General features: G+C 44.1%; 1 protein-coding gene across 1 annotated transcript in view; it reads left to right on the forward strand.

Annotated features, from left to right (window-relative positions):
* Positions 1-21,298, forward strand: part of LOC146785455 (calcium-activated potassium channel subunit alpha-1-like) — a 1,319,298-nt gene that overhangs the window by 135,728 nt on the left and 1,162,272 nt on the right. The window contains exons 6-7 of the mRNA XM_085633050.1: positions 10,648-10,818; positions 20,345-20,439. Coding sequence (XP_085489176.1) covers positions 10,648-10,818; positions 20,345-20,439 — 266 coding nt within the window. The remainder of the gene's footprint in view (positions 1-10,647; positions 10,819-20,344; positions 20,440-21,298) is intronic.

The following is a 21,298-nucleotide window of genomic DNA, read 5'->3' on the forward strand; positions in this document are numbered from 1 at the left end:
AAAGATATTTTGTTATGGTTGTAAAAGGGATTCCCGATTGGAGGACTCGTGTCCGGTGCCTCCGATCGGAACTCCGACCTATGAGCTCTATTTGAAACACGGCGTGGGCCCCATCACGTATAATGAGGTATGGATTAGGTATACTAGGAAAGATGGTGTCCTAAAGTGGCCCCAATATGGTAGCTACGACACAGAAATTTTAGATAATTTAGAAGTCAGACTCTTCAAAAAGAAAGCCCGGCCGGCAATGTTCGACTCCTTCCGCCTTTGGCGAAAGGAATCTAAACAAAAGGAAATTAAGTTAGCGAAACGAAATAAACGTGCACAAGGTATGTCGATGGTGCAGGCTGCGATACAGTTTAGGGATAATGAGGAAGAGCAGGAAAGCGAACAGATGCTTAGGCAACGTAAATTAGCGGTAGACAAATGTTATCCAGTTTTGCCACCTCAACAGCAAGAAGAAAAGGAAGATCTTGTGAAAGATCCTTTAATGTCGCATCTATTAAGTTCACCACCCCCTTATGCTCAGAGTGCTACCGCACCTCCGCAACTTGTAGTTGCGCAACCTCCGGTTGTTTTACTTCCAGCGGTTCCTCAACAGCCAGCTCTCCCTTTGCTGGCTACTACTATTGCTTCGGCGCAGCCTTCTCAAGGGCCGCCGTCTTTGCTACCTCCTTCGTCTACTACATCTATACCTGTGTTGTCTGTCCCTTCTGTCACTATTCCGACGTCGGTTCCTTCTCATTCCGCTTTGTCCTCTGTTCTTTTGTCACCTTCTCCTTCTGCCCGACGGAGAATGACTGATGCGGTTGCTAGTTGTTTCTCTCCTCTAACGGGTTCATTAGGTATGTCTCCTGTTGTAGAGCGTAAGCAATTGCGTAGTCAATTGCCTGGTCCTGATGAACGGACAGTGCTGGATCACTTGGCACGTAAATGGGTTAACTATCCTTCACACTATGATCTGGAGAGTGTTACGAATGTTTTCCATCAATGCGAAGCACCGACCCAAAGATATGTATTTGATGTGATGTGTTCTTTCCTCCGTGAACAGTGGGAAGATAGTGAGGTAGGGTGGGCTCCGCCTGAGTTGTTCTGTGTTCAGTCCGAGTTCGCGAAAGGAACTATAGTGGGTCTCGATGTAAAAAGAGCAGTCGCGACATTGTTGTCATTTAGGAGCGATTTTCCTTCTAAGTCATTATTTGAGCCTGATTCTTCAGTGAGGAGGAAGGCACGTCAATACCCGATGCGTGCGGTTCCTCCCATTTGGAGACCTGGTGATGCGAATGCTAATCCACCTGTTCTGGCACATTTCCAGCGTGTTTGGGTACATGTTCCATGGAAGCGTGCCGAAGTACTAGCTCTAAAGCAGACTCTGCCTGATCCACGTAAAAATCCTGCGGGGTTTTATAAGGAGCTATCTCAAACTGCGAGTTCCTGTATTATGAATTTGGCTGATATAGATATGTTATTTGGGAATGTTGTTCCACAGCCTATATGGAGTAAGATCCGTCATACGGATCATGTGCAGGAATTAGGTGATACATGGAATAATCTTAGAACTACAGATGAAAGACAAATAGGTGGTGCTAAACCCGAAAATGTGATTGCTGATCTCCCTGGTAGAATTATTGATTATATGAAGACTTTGATGCCTGCTACACGTGTGAATTGGGACAAATTGTCTGCGTGCAAGCAGAAGAAAGACGAAACTGTGTCCGACTTTTTCACTAGATTTGAAGAGACATTTGTAGACCACAGTGGTCAAGACATGAGTACAGAAGGTGGTCAAAGGTTGTTCGTTGACAAGTTTGTGCATAATTTGCTTCCCGAGTTGTGCAATAGGTTGAAGGATTCTGAAAGTGCTTAGGCTGTTTCTTTATCAGCGCAGATATTGGCTACTGCCCAGTACTATGAGAATAGACATAAAGATAAGATAGTGAAAGCGGACAAAAAGACTAAGGAATTGAAGATTAAGGTTCTTCTGCAGCAAGCATATCCGCCCCGCAATACCCAGCGTGATTATCAGCAACCACAACACTATCAGAGAAGCTCGCAAATGCTCGAGTCTTCTCAACCGCGTTTCCCTGTAGGCCCCAATCAGTGTGCGTATTGCAAAGAAGAAGGTCACTTCAAGAATAATTTCCCGAGATTATTACAGCGCACGAATGGTGTTTCTGTTATGAGAGGTCGAGGTGTTCAACAAGCTCCGTGAGGTCGAGGACGTGGTGTGTCTCAGATTGCGCGTTCCTTGCCTCCGCAGAATTCAATGAATTGTTTTGATCAACAGAATGGTGCGTCTGGTAGGACGGCTCAGTATTATGCAGACGATTATTACGTTGAAGGAGAGAGTATGGAAGGTAATGATTGCTAGGACAGCCACAGACAAAGAAAGGGAGTTGTTTCAGTTTCAGTAGATCAGAGTGGACCTTATGTTGAAGTGATTGCATCAGGGGTGTCTGAACCTTTTCTGTTGGATACTGGTGCTGCGGAAAGTTCTATCATGCACACCAAACTCCCTGGCACACCTTTTTCTGGCTTAACGAATGTTTCAGTAGGTTTTTCTGGCGCCCCGGTTAGCAATCCGATTTCTAGTCCTTTGTCTCTTTCTGTTGGACCTTGTGACTTCGAAGCACCCCTCATTCTGACGACAGGTTGTGGTGAGAACTTGTTGGGCTTGGACTTGTTGAAGAGATTGTATGCGACGCTTTATTGTTCTCCTTCAGGAGTACAGCTTACATTGGGAAAGAGAGTGATCTCTCCGATGTATTTGTCTAAAGACCGACTTCCAGCTGAATTGTCTTCTCTTCCTGATTCTCTTTGGGCTACTGGTCCTAATGATGTGGGTCTTTTGGAGATTCCACCATATGTTGTGACATTGAAGGCGAATGCTAGATTACCACGCATTCCACAGTATCGTATCTCAAGTGATGGTGAAAAAGCACTTTTGGCGATCATCTCTGATCTGATTGAGAAAGGTGTGATTGAGGAAACGAGAGGTAATGTGTGCAATAGCCCGGTATTGCCGGTTCTGAAACGAACTGATTTTTCTCAGCCTCCTGTATATAGGTTTGTGATCGATCTTCGCGAGGTGAATAAGATCGTTGTTCCACAATTCCCTGTTGTGCCTGATATCACCGCTCTACTGACTTTGATTCCAGCTACAGCCACGTGGTTTTCGGTGATTGATTTGAATAATGCTTTCTTCAGCATCCCGATTGCCGCAGAGAGTAGAGATATTTTTGGCTTCTCTTTAGGAGGCCGAAGCTTCAGGATTAAACGCGCTCCTCAAGGCTATTGTGAGAGTCCATCGATCTATAGTCAAGCTTTAAAGACGCAACTTGATTTGTTGGTTTTACCCAATGGCGCTGCCCTTATTCAGTATGTTGACAATCTTTTAGTCGCCGCTGAAAATGAAGAGACTTGTAGAGAGGCTACTGTGTCGTTGTTACGTCACTTGTCTGAATTCCATCATAAAGTATCTCTGTCGAATTTGCAGTATTGCCGACAAGAAGTTACCTACTTAGGTCACCTCTTATCGAAGGAGGGTAGAAGATTGACCCCAGAGAGAATCCAAGCGATTGCGAAATGAGTGTGCCTACGACACAGAGAGAAGTGCGTGCATTTCTAGGTATTACATCGTACTGTAGACAGTGGATTGCTAATTTTTCATTGCTTGCAAAACCTTTGATAGCTCTTACTGTTAAGGATACCCGAATCCTATTCCCTGGACTGACGAATGTCAGAAGAGTTTTTCAGAATTGCGTGACGCCCTGTGTTCAGCTCCTGTGTTGGGTACCCCTGATTACAGTAAACATTTCACATTGTATGTCCACGAGAGAGAGGGATGTGCATTGTCAGTTTTGACTCAACAGTTTGGCGATAGGCAACGTCCATGTGCTTATTTTTCGTCGACTTTAGATCCGGTAGCTAGAGCGTTGCCGAGTTGCTTGAGAGCCACACCGGCAGCGGCTGTTTCAATCCGACAGTCTGCTGGTTTGGTGATTAACAATACACTGACTGTGATGGTTCCACATGCAGTGGATACCTTGTTGAACCGTACCAAGACACAGCACTTAACTAGTGCTCGGTTGTCAGGTTACGAATTGACCTTGTTAGCAAGTCATGTACATATAAAAAGATGCAACACGTTGAATCCAGCCACGCTGTTGCCGATTTCAACTGAGACAAATGATACAGAACAGCATGATTGTTTCCTCAGGACTGAGGAAGAAACGAAAGGGAGGATAGACCTTAGGGACACTCCCCTTGCAGAATGTGATGGTACTCTATGGGTTGATGGTTCGTGTTTTAAACTTCCGAACGGTGTTACGACTGCGGCATATGCGGTTACGACTTTACATACGATTGTTGAAGCTGCTCGTATCCCACACAACTCCGCACAAGCGGCAGAATTGATTGCATTGACAAGAGCGTGTGTGTTGTCGAAAGGGAAAAGAGTGACTGTGTACACTGATAGCCAGTATGCGTTCAGTGTTGCTTTTAGCTTTGGACGATTGTGGAGAGAACGTGGGTTTCTGACTTCGCATGGGACTAAGATCCAACATGGTCGATTGGTGAATGAACTTCTTGAATCTCTTACTTTGCCGTTGCAAGTTGCGTTTGAGAAATGCAGTGCGCTTAAGAAAGTCACGGACAATGTTGGTCGTGGTAATGCGTTTGCAGATGAAGTCGCGAAAGAGACTGCGAGAGATGTGATGAGTCGAATGTATGTTGCGGGTCCAGCGAGATGGATTCCAGACAGGTGTATGTGTGAAGATACAATTGAGAGTGTGAAATCCATCCAAGCTGAAGCCACAGAGAAAGAGTTGAATGAATCGAGAGAAAGCAAGGGTAAATTGGATTCGAATGGTTGTTGGGTTGAGTTGTCAGAGCATCAGCGATGGTTGTTGCCTGACGCGCATGTACTTCCAGTGGTTACCATGGCACATGGGATGGCTCATATTAGTGTGAAAGGGATTTGTAAGTCATTGGCCCCAGTATGGCAAAATGCTGGCATTCCTAAGTGTGCAGAGAATTTGGTCAAGAACTGTATGGTTTGTTTGATGTACAATCCTGGTAAAGGAACTCCAACTCCAGCTGGTCATTTTGCTCCCCCCACGTATCCATTTGAGGCTTTGCAGCTAGATTTCATCCACATGGAGAGGTGCAACAACCTGAAGTATGTCTTAGTGGTTGTTTGCTCTTTTTCTAGATGGGTGGAAGCCTACCCTCTGAAGGACAACACTGCCTTGTCCACAGCTAAAGCCCTTATTAAGGAATTTTTCCCTAGGTTTGGTTTGCCGAGAGTGGTCTGGAGTGACAATGGGAGTGAATTTGTGGGTCAAGTGATGAAGAGAGTGTGTGATGGGTTGGGTATCCGGCAGAAGTTTCACGCTGCCAATCATCCCCAGTCAGCTGGTCTAGTTGAGTGCTACAATGGCACGTTAAATTTTAAATTGGCCAAAATTCAAGCGAGCTCTGGTCTACAATGGCCTGATGCTTTGCCGTTAGCCCTTCTGTCCACAAGAATGACTGTGCATTCGCGAATGGGTCTGAGTCCTTATGAGGGTGTGTTCGGTCGCCCGGCAAATATTTCGGGAGTGCCTGTATTGCTTGACTACCTGTACGATTGACGGCTAAATTGCGTGTTCTGCATCAACAGGTTCATGATACTTTGCCACAGGTTTCTGAAGATCCAGGGCACACCATTGAACCTGGCGCGTGGGTGCTCGTGAAGAACTTTCAGCAAACCCGGAACGAGCAGCCCCGCTGGATAGGACCGTATCTGGTGTTATTGTCCACCCATTCTGCGGTACGAGTGCATGGTAAAAAGAACTGGATTCACGGTGTACATTGTAAGAGGGTCCCTTTGCCTCTGCCGTACGACCAGTGGGTCCAAAGAGGACTTCCTGATTCTGAGACTGAGACCGTGCCTCGTTTTCTGCCTTTTAGCGATGCCCGTTTGATTGGAACAAACATTGAGCCAGAGAGCGACGAACTTCTCCAAGAAGTTGTACCTCCATCAAATCATTTGAACACTTTTGAACCTGAGTTACTCTTCCGAGAACAGACATTGCCTGGTAAAGAGCGCTATAACTTGCGACCGAGAGTCGTGGGACGAATAACAAACTGAGTCCCTTCTTTGCTATTCTTTTATGGTTGGCTCCTCTCCGAGAAACTTTTTTGATTTTTGTTTTTCGAACCACCATCCGTTAGGTCGACGGTTCTGGTTGGTCTCAGGGCGTTCCCTGGACCGATAGGCGCATTCCTTAGCACAGAACACCCATCCGCCGCGAGCAGCACGATTAGAGGATGGAGTTTTTCGAGATGGAGAGACCTACTGAAAGAATGAGCTTCAAGAGCAAAATGTGTATAATAATGAGTAGAAAACGTTTTTTAATATTATGTCTGTTTATACTGTTAAGTTTAATAATGTTTTTAATTGGATATGTGACATTCTCTTTTCAAGCGACATTCATGCCCACCACACAACCTATGCCTCCTCCTACTGTTTCTTCGCATTCTTTTCACCCTCTGCCTGAACATGAGTCCATTAGGAGAATGGAATTCACTAATAATTCCTTTGTTCAGCTTCTGCACCAACACCAGCTAGTAGTGAACACAACTAATTGTTGGGTGTGTGGCCTCATGCCCCATACTGCCGAGAAAGGTATTCCTTACCTGGTCCTGCCATTTAGCTACAATGGTTCTGTGTGGGCATACAGAACAATGTTCATTTATGCCCGTGAAGTTAATCCCCTACGTTCTCTGAAAGATAGCCCGAAGAATAGTGATCTGGTCAAGGGAATAGTCGACATGATTAGAGGAATGAGCTCTTATGAGTCTATCCCGAGAGATGAGACACTAGCGTATATTGGATGGAACGTCACTGGATATGGAGTTAGTCTGAGTGGGAACCAGCGAGCGAAGAGATCCTCCCCGATATAGTACCCCATCGGGGTCATTACTGTCTGCAAGGAAATGGCAAGAATCCTAGAGCTCAACTAGGGAAGAGTGTTTGCACTGAGACATATGTTTTTGCGTCCCAGACTTCCCCATCGTTTTTAGCAGCTAAGGGTACCTACTTCATTTGCCATGACAGAGCATATTCATGGTTGCCCCCTGATTTCTCGGGCACATGTTTTGTCTCGTTCTTGTTGCCTCCTACATTTACAGCTGTGGCAGATTCCCACAAAACGAGGGTCGTTAGAGGTGTCTTCAGTAAGGAAGATACCGCAGGACAAGAATTGGGAGATTCCGTGAAGGGTTTTCTGCCGTTTTGGGGACCTATGGTTAACAGCAGGAACATATGGCAATTTACGAGAGTGGTTGAGTCCACCATAGTCGAAACTGCCGGCGCCCTTAGTAACTTGACTGCTGAGCTCCAGTCGGATCGCCTTATGACTCTTCAGAACAGAGTTGCGTTGGATGTCATACTTGCAGATAGAGGGGGGGTCTGTAAATTGATCCAATCGAGCTGTTGTGTTTTCATTCCAGATAACGCTCCGACAGTTTTCCAAGCCATCTCCAAGTTACACAAGATCTCCGAGTCCATACATGTGGACGAAGGAGATTGGTCGTTTATGGAATGGTTCTGGGGATTGTTATCCACTTGGGGATGGAAGATCCTGATGGTCATTGGGATGGTATTAGCTACCCTCTTCCTGTTCTGTCTTTGTGTACAGTGTGCTCCCGTAATATGTGGCCTTTTTGCTACCTCGTGTTCGAGGAGACCTGTCCAGAGAGAGTTACTAAGTACCAGGATGATGTTACAGCAACATCTCAATGATCTGATGAACATAGACCTGGATTCAGATTGACGTGAGTTTAGGTTATTGCCTATGTAAGGGCAAAAGGAGGGTCTGTGGTTCCGTGAATTCTGAACCCGTTCAATTAAGGTTGTCATATCCTGATGATCTTGGTATCAGCGAACCGCGAATGACAAGTGCGGTATGCATGAGCATTTTCATCATTCTACACCAAGATTTTGAGTGTGTATTGGACGATCTAGTCGGTACCCTTGGGTTTAATTTTGTGCACATCCGCCATTTTGTGGTTGCCCTCACCTAGGCAAATGATTAAGAAATGACTGACCAAGCAAGCCTCCAGGGACGCATACCCCTTAGCTTGAGTGCGTGTTGACTTCTATTTGACCTGAGTCAACTGACCCTGTTGCCCGAGGCCAAAACTTGTTAAGCCAGGCCCTTGTTAAGCAGCTGGCCAGATAGTGATGAAAGAACAGGACATTATTGACCCTATGGTACACGCACACACCCCTCTATCTTGCCTCTCATCTGTTTCTGCTCTTTCCCTTTTATGGCCTTATGGGCTAATTATTGATTTGGGTTAAGGTCTTTTATGATGGGTTCGTCCAGCCTGTTCGAGCAAGAATGCTGGATTTTTACCCTGTCATTGATGATGGGCTGGTTAACTGAAAGTGGGTTTGTCGTTATCTGATGCCTCTGTAAATGTCATCCTCTGATTGGTCAAACCTGTAAGTAATTGATGCTAGCCAGGAACGTGGTTTTTAACATAAAAGACGATGCTCCACTCCTTTTGGTTGAGCAGTCTCCTGAGAACATACACCGTGTTGTACTTCTAGGATCTCTGTTACTGGCTGCAGCTAATAAATATGATCTCTGATGTCACCAGAAGAATCCCGTGTCTCTGTACTCTAAGACAGGTGAACCCGAAGACTGAGGGCGTGTCCCCTGCGCCGCTGGGATTAAATTCCCGGTTCTTCACACTCCCCCTTCCCCCAAAAGCTGACCAGATCTCTTTTGGCAATAACAAAGTCCAGCATACAAAAATGCAATTTCTTCCTGGGGATGGCCATGTTGTTATGTATGCATAGCACAATAAATTGAATTGTCCTAGGAACAACAATTCCCACCACCTCCTCCAGTTCTGCAACAATGGATTCCCAATATTGTGCTACCCCTGAACAGCCCCAGAGCAAGTGAAGGAAGGTCTCCTCTTCTGTAGCACAGCAAAGGCACAATGGGCTCTCCGCCCAACCCGTTTTATGGGGGCAGAACCTGTGGTAGTACGACCTATGCAGTATTTTTAAGTGGATCGGGCTGAACCTGGACCTGATGGCTACCTCTCTAAGGTGCATTAATGTAGCCTTCCAGTCCACATCTTGCAGAACCCCACATCTGCCTCCCACCTCTCCTGCAGCCTCCCCAGTGTATCATTTGTATTATTTATGATGGTGGAATACAGCTGGGAAACAGTCTGCTTAGTAAGCTTGTCTCCCAGCACCAACTCTCCAATGGGACATAGTCGTAAGGGACGCATCTAACACTCAGTCTCTCCTCAGGACATTTGTCAAATTTGAGGTATCGTAACCACTGTGTCTCAGCCAGGGTATACTCCTGCTGCAATGTCTCAAAAATGTTCGGTGATTTTTGAGCTTTACTCATAATTTCCCCAAACGAATTTATGTGAATTTTGCCCAGGCCTCCTAAGGGCCCTATTACGATGTAAATCGGAAATCCTCCCACGGCAGGTCAGAGGATTTCCAACTTACATCATTGGTTTCAAATCCGACAGCCTTACTACGATGAAGGCTGTTGGATTTGAAACTGGCGAGTCGGACCAACTGGCTTCTGATGGGCTCAAAGAGTCCGTTGGCTAGTTGGGGTCCGCTCATAATGTCCTATGTATGGCGTTTAAACCATTTGGATTAGGATCTAGGTTTCCGAGTGGCTTTTCATGGCGTGCTTTCCGACATGAAAAGCCTGTCGGAAAGTGACTTTGGGAGCCCCCTTGCCATAGCAGCCTCAGGTTGAAGGCCTGGGGGGGGCACCAGTGGTGCCCCCCCTGTTAATCCCTCCACTGCGTGGCAGGCACCGTGAGGTGCCTGCCAAGCGGTGCAGGGATTAACAAAAGCAGGCATTTCTCTATGGGAGCTTGTGCTACAGCCGGTTTACGGCCATAGCAAAAGCTCCCATAGAGAAATGGGAGTGCCACCACAACATGTGCGGTCACATCTTAATAATGCGATCAGGACCGCTGACCAGAGGTCGGTCGTTCTCGATTCCGCAACAGCGTCTGCCCGACATCATAATGAGGGCCTAAATGTCTCAGGCTTAACTGTAGTGACATTTTAAAGAAAACTTTGAAAAGAGATGTTAAAATGAAACTAACTGCTAATGCCTTCTTTATTGCACATACCTGTTTCAAATAATTAGTGATTTGCTACTAGCAATGAAGACAGCAAATAATCATATATCATTTTGTAACCGAGAGCACACTTTGCATAAAAAAATCTCACAAGGTACCGACTGGTTAGAGCAGACATTGTGTGTTGGTGAGAACTTTTCTGTGCAAACCAATCTATTGCTGGTATCTCACAAGACATTTTTATCAAAGGTAAAACAGCTAAAAAAATTGCATAATGAGAATCTTCGAAAAAACTCATTCATTTTGCATAACCAAAAAACCTTTAAATTTCACATATTTTGCTGGTGTAATTAAAATGTCACCCAAACTTACTGAAAATACACTCATAGATGACACGTTTGCCATTTTTCAAAGTCATTTACATAGCTCTACCAAGACCCATTCATTATGTATTATCCACCTTTTCAGACTTGTGAAATAAGTAAATATATAAATATATTTTCTGTTCCATTTTCACAGTTTGAGAACTCAGGTGATCCTTGGGAGGATGATCCAAAGGCGCAGCAGTTGTCCTACTTGGAATGCATATACTTTACACTGGTCACAATGGGAACAATTGGCTACGGAGATATCTCTACTCGGACGACTCTGGGACAAACTTTCCTGATCTTCTTCATCATTGGTGGTTTGGTAACAATTGCTTTTTCTTTTCTTTTGGTTTCTTTACTTTTCTTTCATTTCTCCACAAAATGTCAACCATGAAAATGGAAAAATTATGCATTACTTAATTTACATTGTCAAGTGGATGTATTTTCTGGTCTATGACAAAACAGAAGAGCAAATACAGGTGGTACTGTACAACAGAGTGTGTTGGCAGGTGATGAAATGAAAAATTAAGGCAGGAACCAAGGCAAATCATGATAAGCATTAGTTGAATTCAGCACTCTACCCTACATATACAGGAGCCACTGCCATTCAACTTGATAGGAAATATAGGCTCGTGAAGTGAAAGTGAGTATTGTGCAAAAAAGAGAGCATAAGTTGCTAAAAAGGACCAGAAGAATGGGATAGGGGAACATGGGGCCAGATATATGACCCTCAGATTTTGCAACTCACGAATTGCATTTTTTGTGGCTCGCAATTAGCGACTCACAAAATGCAATGTACAACAGTGTCTCAAACACTGTTTGTGATTCCCAATGATGTCGCAATTGACAGGCCTCATTAATATTGATGAGGCAGGTCACAATTTGCAAACCATTGGGAATGGCCTGTAATCACAGGAATGATGGGTGGCCTGCTGGGGTCAGCAGACCACCATGTCTGTGATTGCTTTTTAAATAAAGCTATTTTTTATAAAAATGCTGCCTGTTTTCCTTAGTGGGAAATGGAATACATTTCAAAAATAAAAAGGAAAAGCTACCTTTTTATTTTTTATGAGTAGGCAGTGGGCCATGGACCACTGCCTGCTCTTAAAAATGTTGGCGGCTATATTCATAAAGGGGAAGGGGTCCCTTTGAGACCCCTTTCCGTTTGCGAATGGGTTACCACCTCCTTCATGAACTCAGTAAAATATGAATGTTATGCGATTGCATTCTGGTCGCAAAACATTCATACATGCTCCTGCGACTCGCTATTAGGAAGGGATGCCCTTGAAGCGCCCCTTCCTAATACCGACTCCCAAACCCTATTTTGTGAGTTAGTAATAGTTTACTGATTCTCACAATAGGGTTAGTACATGATAAAAGCCATTTTAGCGGTCCCAAATTGCTTGATTCTCCATTTGTGTCCGCTGAAAATGGTCATTCATGCGGCCCTTAATCTGGAACTTCTCAAATGGTCAACTACACACGAAGACATTCAAGAAGACCACTGATCGCAACAGCCTCCTGAGCTTCAAAAGCTACCACCCCAAAGCGCTCCCAGAGAATCTACCCTATGGCCAGTTCCTCAGGATCCGGAGAAATTGCAGTAACATCGGGGATTTGGATGAACAAGCCAAATCCCTCACCATGAACCTGCATGAAAGGGACTATCCTACAGAGGTCGTCCGGATGGCAAAAAAACGCACCAGGAATAACAACAGTCAGGGTCTCCTTGAAACCATACAACATGCTAGGAGCGATGCCATAACCTGTGTAACAACCTTCACGCCACTATCTAACAAGATCAAACAAATTATCAAACGGAACTGGAAAATTCTCAACGCCCACTCATTGAACATCGAACAACCATGATTCGCATTCAAGCGGGCAGCCAACTAACGTGACCAACTGGTTCATACTCAGCCACAGCCCTGCAAAAAACCTCTGAATAATATTCTATGGAATCTACCCCCTGTGTTCGGACACTATCCATGTGGTTCATGTAGTGCCTGCCCCACCACAAAACATACAAAAACTCTTCGGATTGAGGATTTGTTGTGGGAGCAACGTACACACACGAACTGTAATACCAAGAATTGTGTGTACATAATTACATGCCCGTGCCAACTAAGATACATTGGCATGACGACGAGGCCTATAAAAATCAGGATTAGTGAACACTAGAGCACGATCCGCTGCAGCTGCATGGCAACCAAGATGACGAACCATTTCATTGAAAAAGGACATTCATGCAATGAAATCGAGCGGACCATCCTGGAGGCAAACTAGACATGGAGCAATGCCACACTACAGAGACGTGAGCAACTTTGGGTTCATCGATTGCGCACCCACATACGAGGTCTCAACGACAAGATACCGTGGGTAGAACTTGGTCAGTAAATCAAGGCTTCAAACCATTGAAATAATAAATGTCTCAATCTTTCCATTTATGAGTATGTACACTAGTGGCATTCATGAACACTGATATAGCATACTGGGAAATACATCACTACATATTAGGATATGTGAAATATTGTGCCATTTTTTGCTTTACATGCCTAATGTAACGTTAAAGTACACTCCCTTTGACCACTCCACACTTGACCCTGGGGCCGCAAGGGATTTGAGTAGATACACATGAGTCAGTGGTCATGTTTAACTATAGGCTTTAGAACATCTTGAGATATATTTCAGCCCAGCCAACCCCTCTGTAATGGTGTGGCACCCTTTAACCATAACCTATTCTCTATGAATGTGCTGGTTTCCTTGCTCTGGCATTTTGGAAACATCTAACACATCCACCAGACCCCAAATTTTACAGCACGCTACGATACCAATGGCGCATGAAACACGCATGCGCGTTGAGCACACATTAGGGGCTCTTGTCAGCAGATCATGCATGCGCGGATATGCACGCTATATCCCCGCACATGCGCAGACATAGGAGGAGGCACCCGGAAGGGGGGAACCGCCCGCACTACTCTACTGAGCAGTACACCTGCCCAACAACATTCGGGCTGGCGCCAGATCGGGTAGGTGCCGAGAGGTGAGATACTACAAAAACTATGAGTACTTACATGCGGACTTCTGTCCACACCGCAACTGATAACCGAAGCACGAGCGTGCCTTTAACTGCCTCCCACTGAACTTACTTGAGTTCTGTTTTCTTCCATAAATCTAGCCCGTGAAGATACAGGATTACTGACGCCAAAGCCCATTGAGCATTTCTCCATGTGACTCTTAGGTGAGGTACCTTCTTTTCTTTTATTAATATTATTTTCATTATTGTTAAGTTTCACAATGTGCGAATTGCCACCATAGCGCCGTGGAGCTTGCCGTACCGGTTTGGCATGGGCGTCGTATGTGCTTGTCAAATGTCTCGTCACCACACGACCGTGCAGCACATCGCCCCGCCCAGTCCAACCAACAGTGCCTAAGCATTGGTCCTGGCTATATCTCTCCGCATTGATAGTCTAAGAACTTGGACTCTTCAAACAAGGTACGGTCTGAGATGTGGGGGCAGTTCCGAGTACCAGGATTACCACTGTGTTCGCCTAGACTTGGGCATAACCGGCGGTCAGCACAGCGTGCATACTCAGACTGCCTCCACTCCATGATGAAACCGGTCTCAATCTAATGTCTCCTACAGATAACATGCTTTTGAAGCTCTGTAGAAATATGTCATTACCTATGACCTAGAATTGATATATGCCCGCTTCTTTGTTGCTTTCTTATTTCTCCTCTTTTCCTAGGTAACGCATAGGAGCAGATCAACTGACTAGTTGCAACTAAGCTGTAGTTTTTCACAGCACGAGCACGCTCCTCTTACACTGGGGGCTAGTATCCCCCCAACACTTGTATACCACACTACACTATTTGTTTATTACTGGTCCTGAGGAAGCGCCAAGGATTGCTATGACCGTCTAGGTGCAAAACATGTCGACCTGACCGTACTAGTTACCAGGGGTACATTATTGCACATAGGTGTAACACACAACCTTTTGGTTTTTTAGCATGGCAAGGGGACCAACACAATAAAAGATTCCCTTCAGTATCTCTTAGCCATTTTTATTATATACACACACCTTCACTGTGCACATAGGACCCACTCCAAACACCCGCATTCATCCATACAGCTGTTCTCTTAAAAGATCTCCGCCAACGTGACCCTTCGGGTGACCCGTAGGGCATTGCAGCGCCGGCCCGACGAGGAGCAAAATGCCCAATGATGAAGCATGACATCCTTCGAGGTGTGTGAGGGCAACAAAAGACAAGACCTGCTCTTCCCCCTGTAAAGTGGGTCCGAGACCAAGGTCTATTCCTGTCTCCTTTTCCTACTCTCCTTTCCTTCCCACATATCGGTGGAAGGGTGACTTTTTAGCACCCACATCGATGGAACAGTGACCCCCTTATTGGTGTAATAACTTCTCACAAGGAGACTTGCAGGATTATGATTGGCACACAGTGAGTGACGTCGATCCCAACCAATTCATGTGTTTTTTACTGCTCTATCTTCATTTTTTAACTGGGGCCCATATTTGTCAAGGTTCTGCATCGTCCTTGGGTTGCAGAGGTGATGCAAAACCTAGCTGAAATTTACCTATCCACAAAAGGGCACCTTGCGTGGCCCTGCGTGGCTTGATAAATCTGGAGTTACAAAAGGCAGCGCAAATTGCTACCTTGCATTTCTTTGCATCAAGGAGGTGTGTCATGGGTAGAGCATGGGTGTTCCTGATTTACCAACATTGGTAGACCTGGGAATGTGTCAGAATCATTTCCCTCCCCGCCAGAGGTGCAAAGTGGAGAAATATCTTTATTTCTCCTTGTTGTTTCCTCTTTCTTGAAAAGAGGAAAATGCCTCTGAGGGTTGTTTTTGGTGGAAGATTGCTTGCTGCTTTACATTGTGTGAAATATTTATAAATATGGGCCTCAATCTTTAGGGTTCATTTGCATACATAATCTAAATAAAATAAATGAGTGTAGAAAAATCAAATTAAAGGTGAATTGCAATTTTTCATGCATCTTAATGATGAATTAATTGTACGATAAACAGCTAATTGCAAAATAGCAATACATAATATGAAGCACGAGGCACACATATATCAGAAAATGTTTTGTTATATTTAGACAATAGCATATTAAGAGTCATCTGTAAATCTGCACACCATGTGTCCATAGACAAATGAATCTTGTGCCTCCGGTGCTGCGCTTGGTGAACAAAATAATAAAGTTATTCTCATTTCTCAGGCGGGCATTTCTGTGTTTGCTCCCCTATAGCCCAGCCTCACTGCGGGTAACTCAAAATAAGTAGGTTTAGCATTGAGCCTTACACCGCACTATGTCACCAAATGTGGTGGTTATAACCCCACCCAGACCAATACATTGCATGCCCATTACATTGTCACGTGGCTCATGAAGTCATTATTATTTTCTCTAAGTTAGCATGAGCTCTGCAGACAGTGCGCGGCTTTGCACACGTTACTACAAGCCTTTATTTTTGCAAAGACTTTCTTCATCTCTTTCACATGAGAATTGCCTGCCATGTTCACTTTTTGTGAGTTCCTGTGATTTGGTCTGAACATTGTGTGCAAGGTCGATAAGCAATACCCCTTGTTATTCTGTTCAGGTCAGGCCCTAGCACCTAGACAAAACATACCAATACAGCTGTTGTTTGGAACTCGTACTTGGGTTTTATGGGGATGCATGCATAGTGGGAGACACACTTGGAGAGGGACTTTTCCAAGGAGAAAAGTGAGACAGAACCTATGATTTAGAACTGCCATCTATAGTCTGAGGTATGGGGTCTGCAAACAAAACCCAGAGATCTTCTACTATATAATAATACAGCATCTAGGCAAGGGGAGGGAGATTAGGCTATACTGTCATTTTCATTATGACATCTCCTTTCATGATTTATGGACTAGCTGCTATACTGACAGTATTTGTATTATGCATTATTCTTCTTGTTGTGGCACCTACACTGTATGTTAGAGCATGTTAGTGAAAATAAATATTTTACACTGGTTCATGTCTCTGTCAGATCTTATTGTGGACAGGTACAAGAGTGCAAGCAAAAGGGTGTGTCTTGCAACAGTGAGTCCTGAGAGATTCAGGAGTGTTATGTTCTGGGGTGTCTAATCACTTGTTTCTCTGTGAGTGAGTAGGAGGGCAAGTGAGTCACTATAGCTCGTCGGTCCTGGGCTCATGGGTACTAAGGTGGTAGGATGACTCAGTCCCTGCGCACTAAGGTCCCATAACCCATAATCCTACGCACAGTTCTGTTCTTGGGCAGAATCCGTGCAACAACACCCACCCATGTTTCTGTCTGCTTTTGTATCTCTAGGTCTGGAAGTTGTGCCCCATTCTGCATACCTTAATTCGTAATGTTCGGGCTGAGGAGCATTAGCAGCTGCTATTGGGCAGTAGTGGTGGAGCAAGGTGGGGGGTTAAAAAAAACAAAAAGGAAAAAAAAGAAAATTTAACTTACCTGCCAGCTGCCGTCTTTCCTCCATCCTCTTTGGTAGAAGCAAGAAACACACAGGCTCCAAGACTCCCCTAAGTGAATCACGACGCTGCTGTCATCAGCATGACAGCAGCATTGGGATTTGTCTGAACGACCTGGTTTGGCACTCAGACAGGTAGTGGGAGACTGTGCATGTTCTCCACTCGGCTGTGCAATTCAGCCAGGTGAAGAACATGCTAAGTGCTCATGTCTGTTTGGCTGGCCCAAGACGGCTGGCCAAACTGTCATGCACACATAGAATGTGTCCACCACTCCTCCCTTCTGCTATTTTGGCAGCCCAGCCCACCCCACACCTAGAAGTAACACAACAGAGCCAGTACTGAAAAATAAAATTATAATAACATGGTGTTATTATCATTTTATTTTTCCTGCGGGGCAAAGCTCTTCCGCCTTAGCGAAGGAGCCAGCGCTGCTGAGGAGTGGATAAGCTCCTCGAACCATTAATTCCTCCCCAGTATTTAGCTTCTGAATTCTGGACCAAGTCAAGTCAAAAAACACTTTATTCGATTATTTAAAAATCATAAAAAGTATACTATACAGTTACATAAAGTTAAAAATTTCCAGAACATATTATACAAATAAAATTTAAATATATAAAAATGTCTGTGACATATACATATAAATCCACACAAATACACTAAAAATTTATAGTAGCAAATGTGTCATGATTCATAACCCCAATATTTCATTAGTTACAAGAGAATTGATTTAAATTACGTCATACGATCTCGGGAAAACATTTACAGAACCAGCTCCTACATTCATCTTGAGTCTCTTCCTTCTAGCACGGATTGAGGCAATCAGAAAATTGGCTACACCAAACATCACTAAAGGGGTCTCCATTAATTGAAGATAATACAGTGCGGGTTTAAACTGTGCAAACCCCTTTTCCCTTAACAGTGGTCTAATGAACTTTTTCCTGCTTTCAACAAAGAAAGAACAGAAAAACACAAAATGTGTCTGGTCCTGATCGGAAAAATTATCACAGTCACAAGGTGTGTTTTCCTTTGGGTTACACCAGTTTTCGTAAGTACCCAACAAAAAATGAGCTTGATTAAATCTAAATTTTGTTAGAAGCCACCAGTGATAGGGTCTGTTAACAATAGTCAAGTAGGGTTGAATTGACAAGGACGAGATCAACAAAAAGTGTGACCTAACTGTAGGCTTTGTGATTTCCTTTGCTTCTCGTTCTAATTCTCGTAGTCTTATGAATTGTGTTTTTACCCATGTAATATCTTCCTTGGTAAGATTTTCCGGATTCAAATATAATTCAGGGCGACCCAGAAGTACTGCAGATGTTTTAATAAATGTCAACCACAAAATGTCCGCCACTCCATCCCTCCCCATACAATCACTAATAATCTTGTGGTTTAGTGTAAGGTTGGGGTTCAGCCAGGTTCTGATCCATAGTAAAAGCGGTGCCAAATTTAGCATATCAGTAATGTACCCTAACCCCAGCTCCCTATGAGCTGCAAAGGATGATGTAGATTGGGGGAGACCCAAGACAGATCGAAGAAATGTATTTTCTTCTCTCTGTATCGGGGCTAGATCTTTATAGCCCCAAATTCCTGCCCCATACCTTGCTATGGCTAGGGTTTTGGATCTATAGATCATTAATATGGCCTCAGCTGGTTTGCCACCCAATCTTTTAGCAAAGCCTAATATAGCCGCCGAAGATGTTTTCACGGCTGCTACTTTATTAGCAACTTGGGGGACCCAAGACCCTATGTCATCAAACACTACGCCAAGATAGGTGAACACTTTCACTCTCGTTATTACTAAGCCATTACAAGAAAGGGTTTTCATGTTCTTCCTATCTTTCCCTATGGCCATGACATGCGATTTCTCTACATTTGTCACTAGGTCCAGATTTTGCATAAAGTCCCCAAAAGAATTTAGCAGATGTTGTAGGCCTATTGGGGTCCTTGACAGCAGCACCGTATCGTCAGCGTATAGTAAGACCGGCACTGGGGTTCCCCCCATGCATGGGACATCAACGGATGCAGCCGCCAAGGTGGAACCCAGTGAATTTATATATATAGAAAATAGCATTGGGGCCAGGATACACCCCTGTCGGACTCCCCTGCCGGACTTGAGACCAGCGGTACACTTCCCGTCTTGTGTCATGCGAATGACCGCTGTTAGATCTCTATGTAGCTCTGCCAGGAAGCTCACCAGAGCCCGATCTAAACCCATCTCCAGGAGCATTGTCCACAGTTTCGACCTATTAACTAGGTCAAAAGCTGTGGATAAGTCCATAAAAGCCAGGTAGATTGCCCCTTTTGTCGCTACAGTATATTTGCTAACTATTAGATGTAAATTCAGGCACTGGTCTTCGGTGCCTCGACCAGTTCTGAAACCATACTGTGCATTACACATAATGTCATTATTAGTAACCCAAGAGGAGATCTTAGACAGGATAACCTTCCCTAATATTTTAAAGGACGAGTCCAGTAATGATATGGGCCGATAGCATCTAGGGTCCCCCCTCTGGCCCTTCTTAAAAATCAGGACAATAATCGACCACCTTTAATGACTAGGGGGCATATTATCAATGGCCAGCGATAATTATCGCTGGCCATGCTTAGCGATAATAATATTATCGCAGGCTATCTCTGGAATTTATCGCCCTGGTAGCGGGTTATTAACAATGCGTTTCTCCAGGGCAATAACAATTCCAGAGATAGCGAGGTTATTGCACTTTTGCAGGGAACATCGCTGGTTTTCCAGCGATGTTCCCTGCAAAAGGGCGATAACCTTGCTGATATGACCCACAGGGTCGCATCAGCATAATCCAACCCCTATGTTTGGGATGGCTAAGTCAGGATTTTAGCAGATGTTAGATTTTGGCGAAAACGTCCGTTTTCGCCAAAATCTAACGTTTGCTAAAATCATTTGGGCTGCCTTGTAAATATTGCGATGTAAACATCAGCGATATTTGCAAGGTAGTCCATCCGGGGTATGCCCAGTAACGCCCACTTTGCATCTCATTGGAGATGCAAAGGGAGGCGTTGGGGAAAAAGGGCGCTAACATGCAATTATGCATGTTAGCACCCTCTTGTAAATAGGGCGCTGGTTTTATCTCCGCTTTTTTGCCTTTGTAAGCCAAAAAAGCGGAGATAAAGCCCTTGTAAATATGCCCCCACATTCCTTAACTATAGCATTTTATTTAGTGAAAAAATCAAAGGCAGTTATTACATGGAGGCAGACACAGGTTTGAGAATAACACTTGTAGTCACATCCATATGCTACATTTGTTATGTTTCATCTGTTTTACTTGTTAGATCAGCATCTTACACTTATTTCTAACACTATTGACTCCACACAGGCTCTCTATGCAACATTTGTTCCTGAAATAATGGCCATCATTGGAAATTATAAGCAATATTATAGAAGCAGCTATTCAACAAGGAAGACAAAAAAGTAAGTTTGCTTTCAAATAACTTTAGGTTGTATTTTTATTCACCTTTACAACTATATTTTATTCAGGTTTAATATATTGCAATGCATTCCAGGAAGTGAGCAGGGCTCTGAATGGATTTGAATATACATGAATTTTTAATAGGCAGTCGTTCTTATTGTAAAACCCAAGGAGGGATCTGCAACCTGCCTTGTTCCCTCACCCCAACACACCAGATTCCTGTGACCTCGCTGCACTCTGCTGGCTGGTGGATGTACCCATCATGATTCTGTGCCAAAAGTACATATGTTTTTTCTCATGAAAATATATCAGCTGAAAGGGCATTGTGGTTAAACCCAAAAAAGTAGACCTATTGAGATATATTATGAATCATCATAGGTAGTTAAACAGCTAAGATGACCCCCATAGAGCCCATCCACTGATCTGACATATGATATCAAAAGTGACCCTAAATAGGGAATCATAGGAGTGTTTTCATTATATTTTTTAGCTGAAGGTTTTTTGGGAACGTTTAAGATTTTTAATAACTCTGATTAGTAAATGATATTTGTAGACAGTCATAACTTCCCTTAATGATAGAATTTTCAGTGGCTATTTTACGTTGTGTCAAAAAATACTTCAACAATGACTTTGAATTTTTAAGCATTTGGGAATGACCTGCAGCTGCATTAAAAAGTTGTTGGGCAAAGGATGTAACTTTTGGTTATGCTCTATGCCCAGTCACCAGTTTCCACTGGAAAGCTGTGGCCATACCCAGTGGAAACTATTAGCAAATCTATGACATCATCCCTTCTCAGTACTTCTGTCACTTTGCCTTCGATTCACATGGCAGACCTTTAGAGAAGCTCAATGTGAAAGGAA

This window comes from Triturus cristatus, chromosome 11 (genome assembly GCF_964204655.1).
Source record: "Triturus cristatus chromosome 11, aTriCri1.1, whole genome shotgun sequence".
Taxonomy (NCBI): Eukaryota; Metazoa; Chordata; class Amphibia; order Caudata; family Salamandridae; genus Triturus; species Triturus cristatus.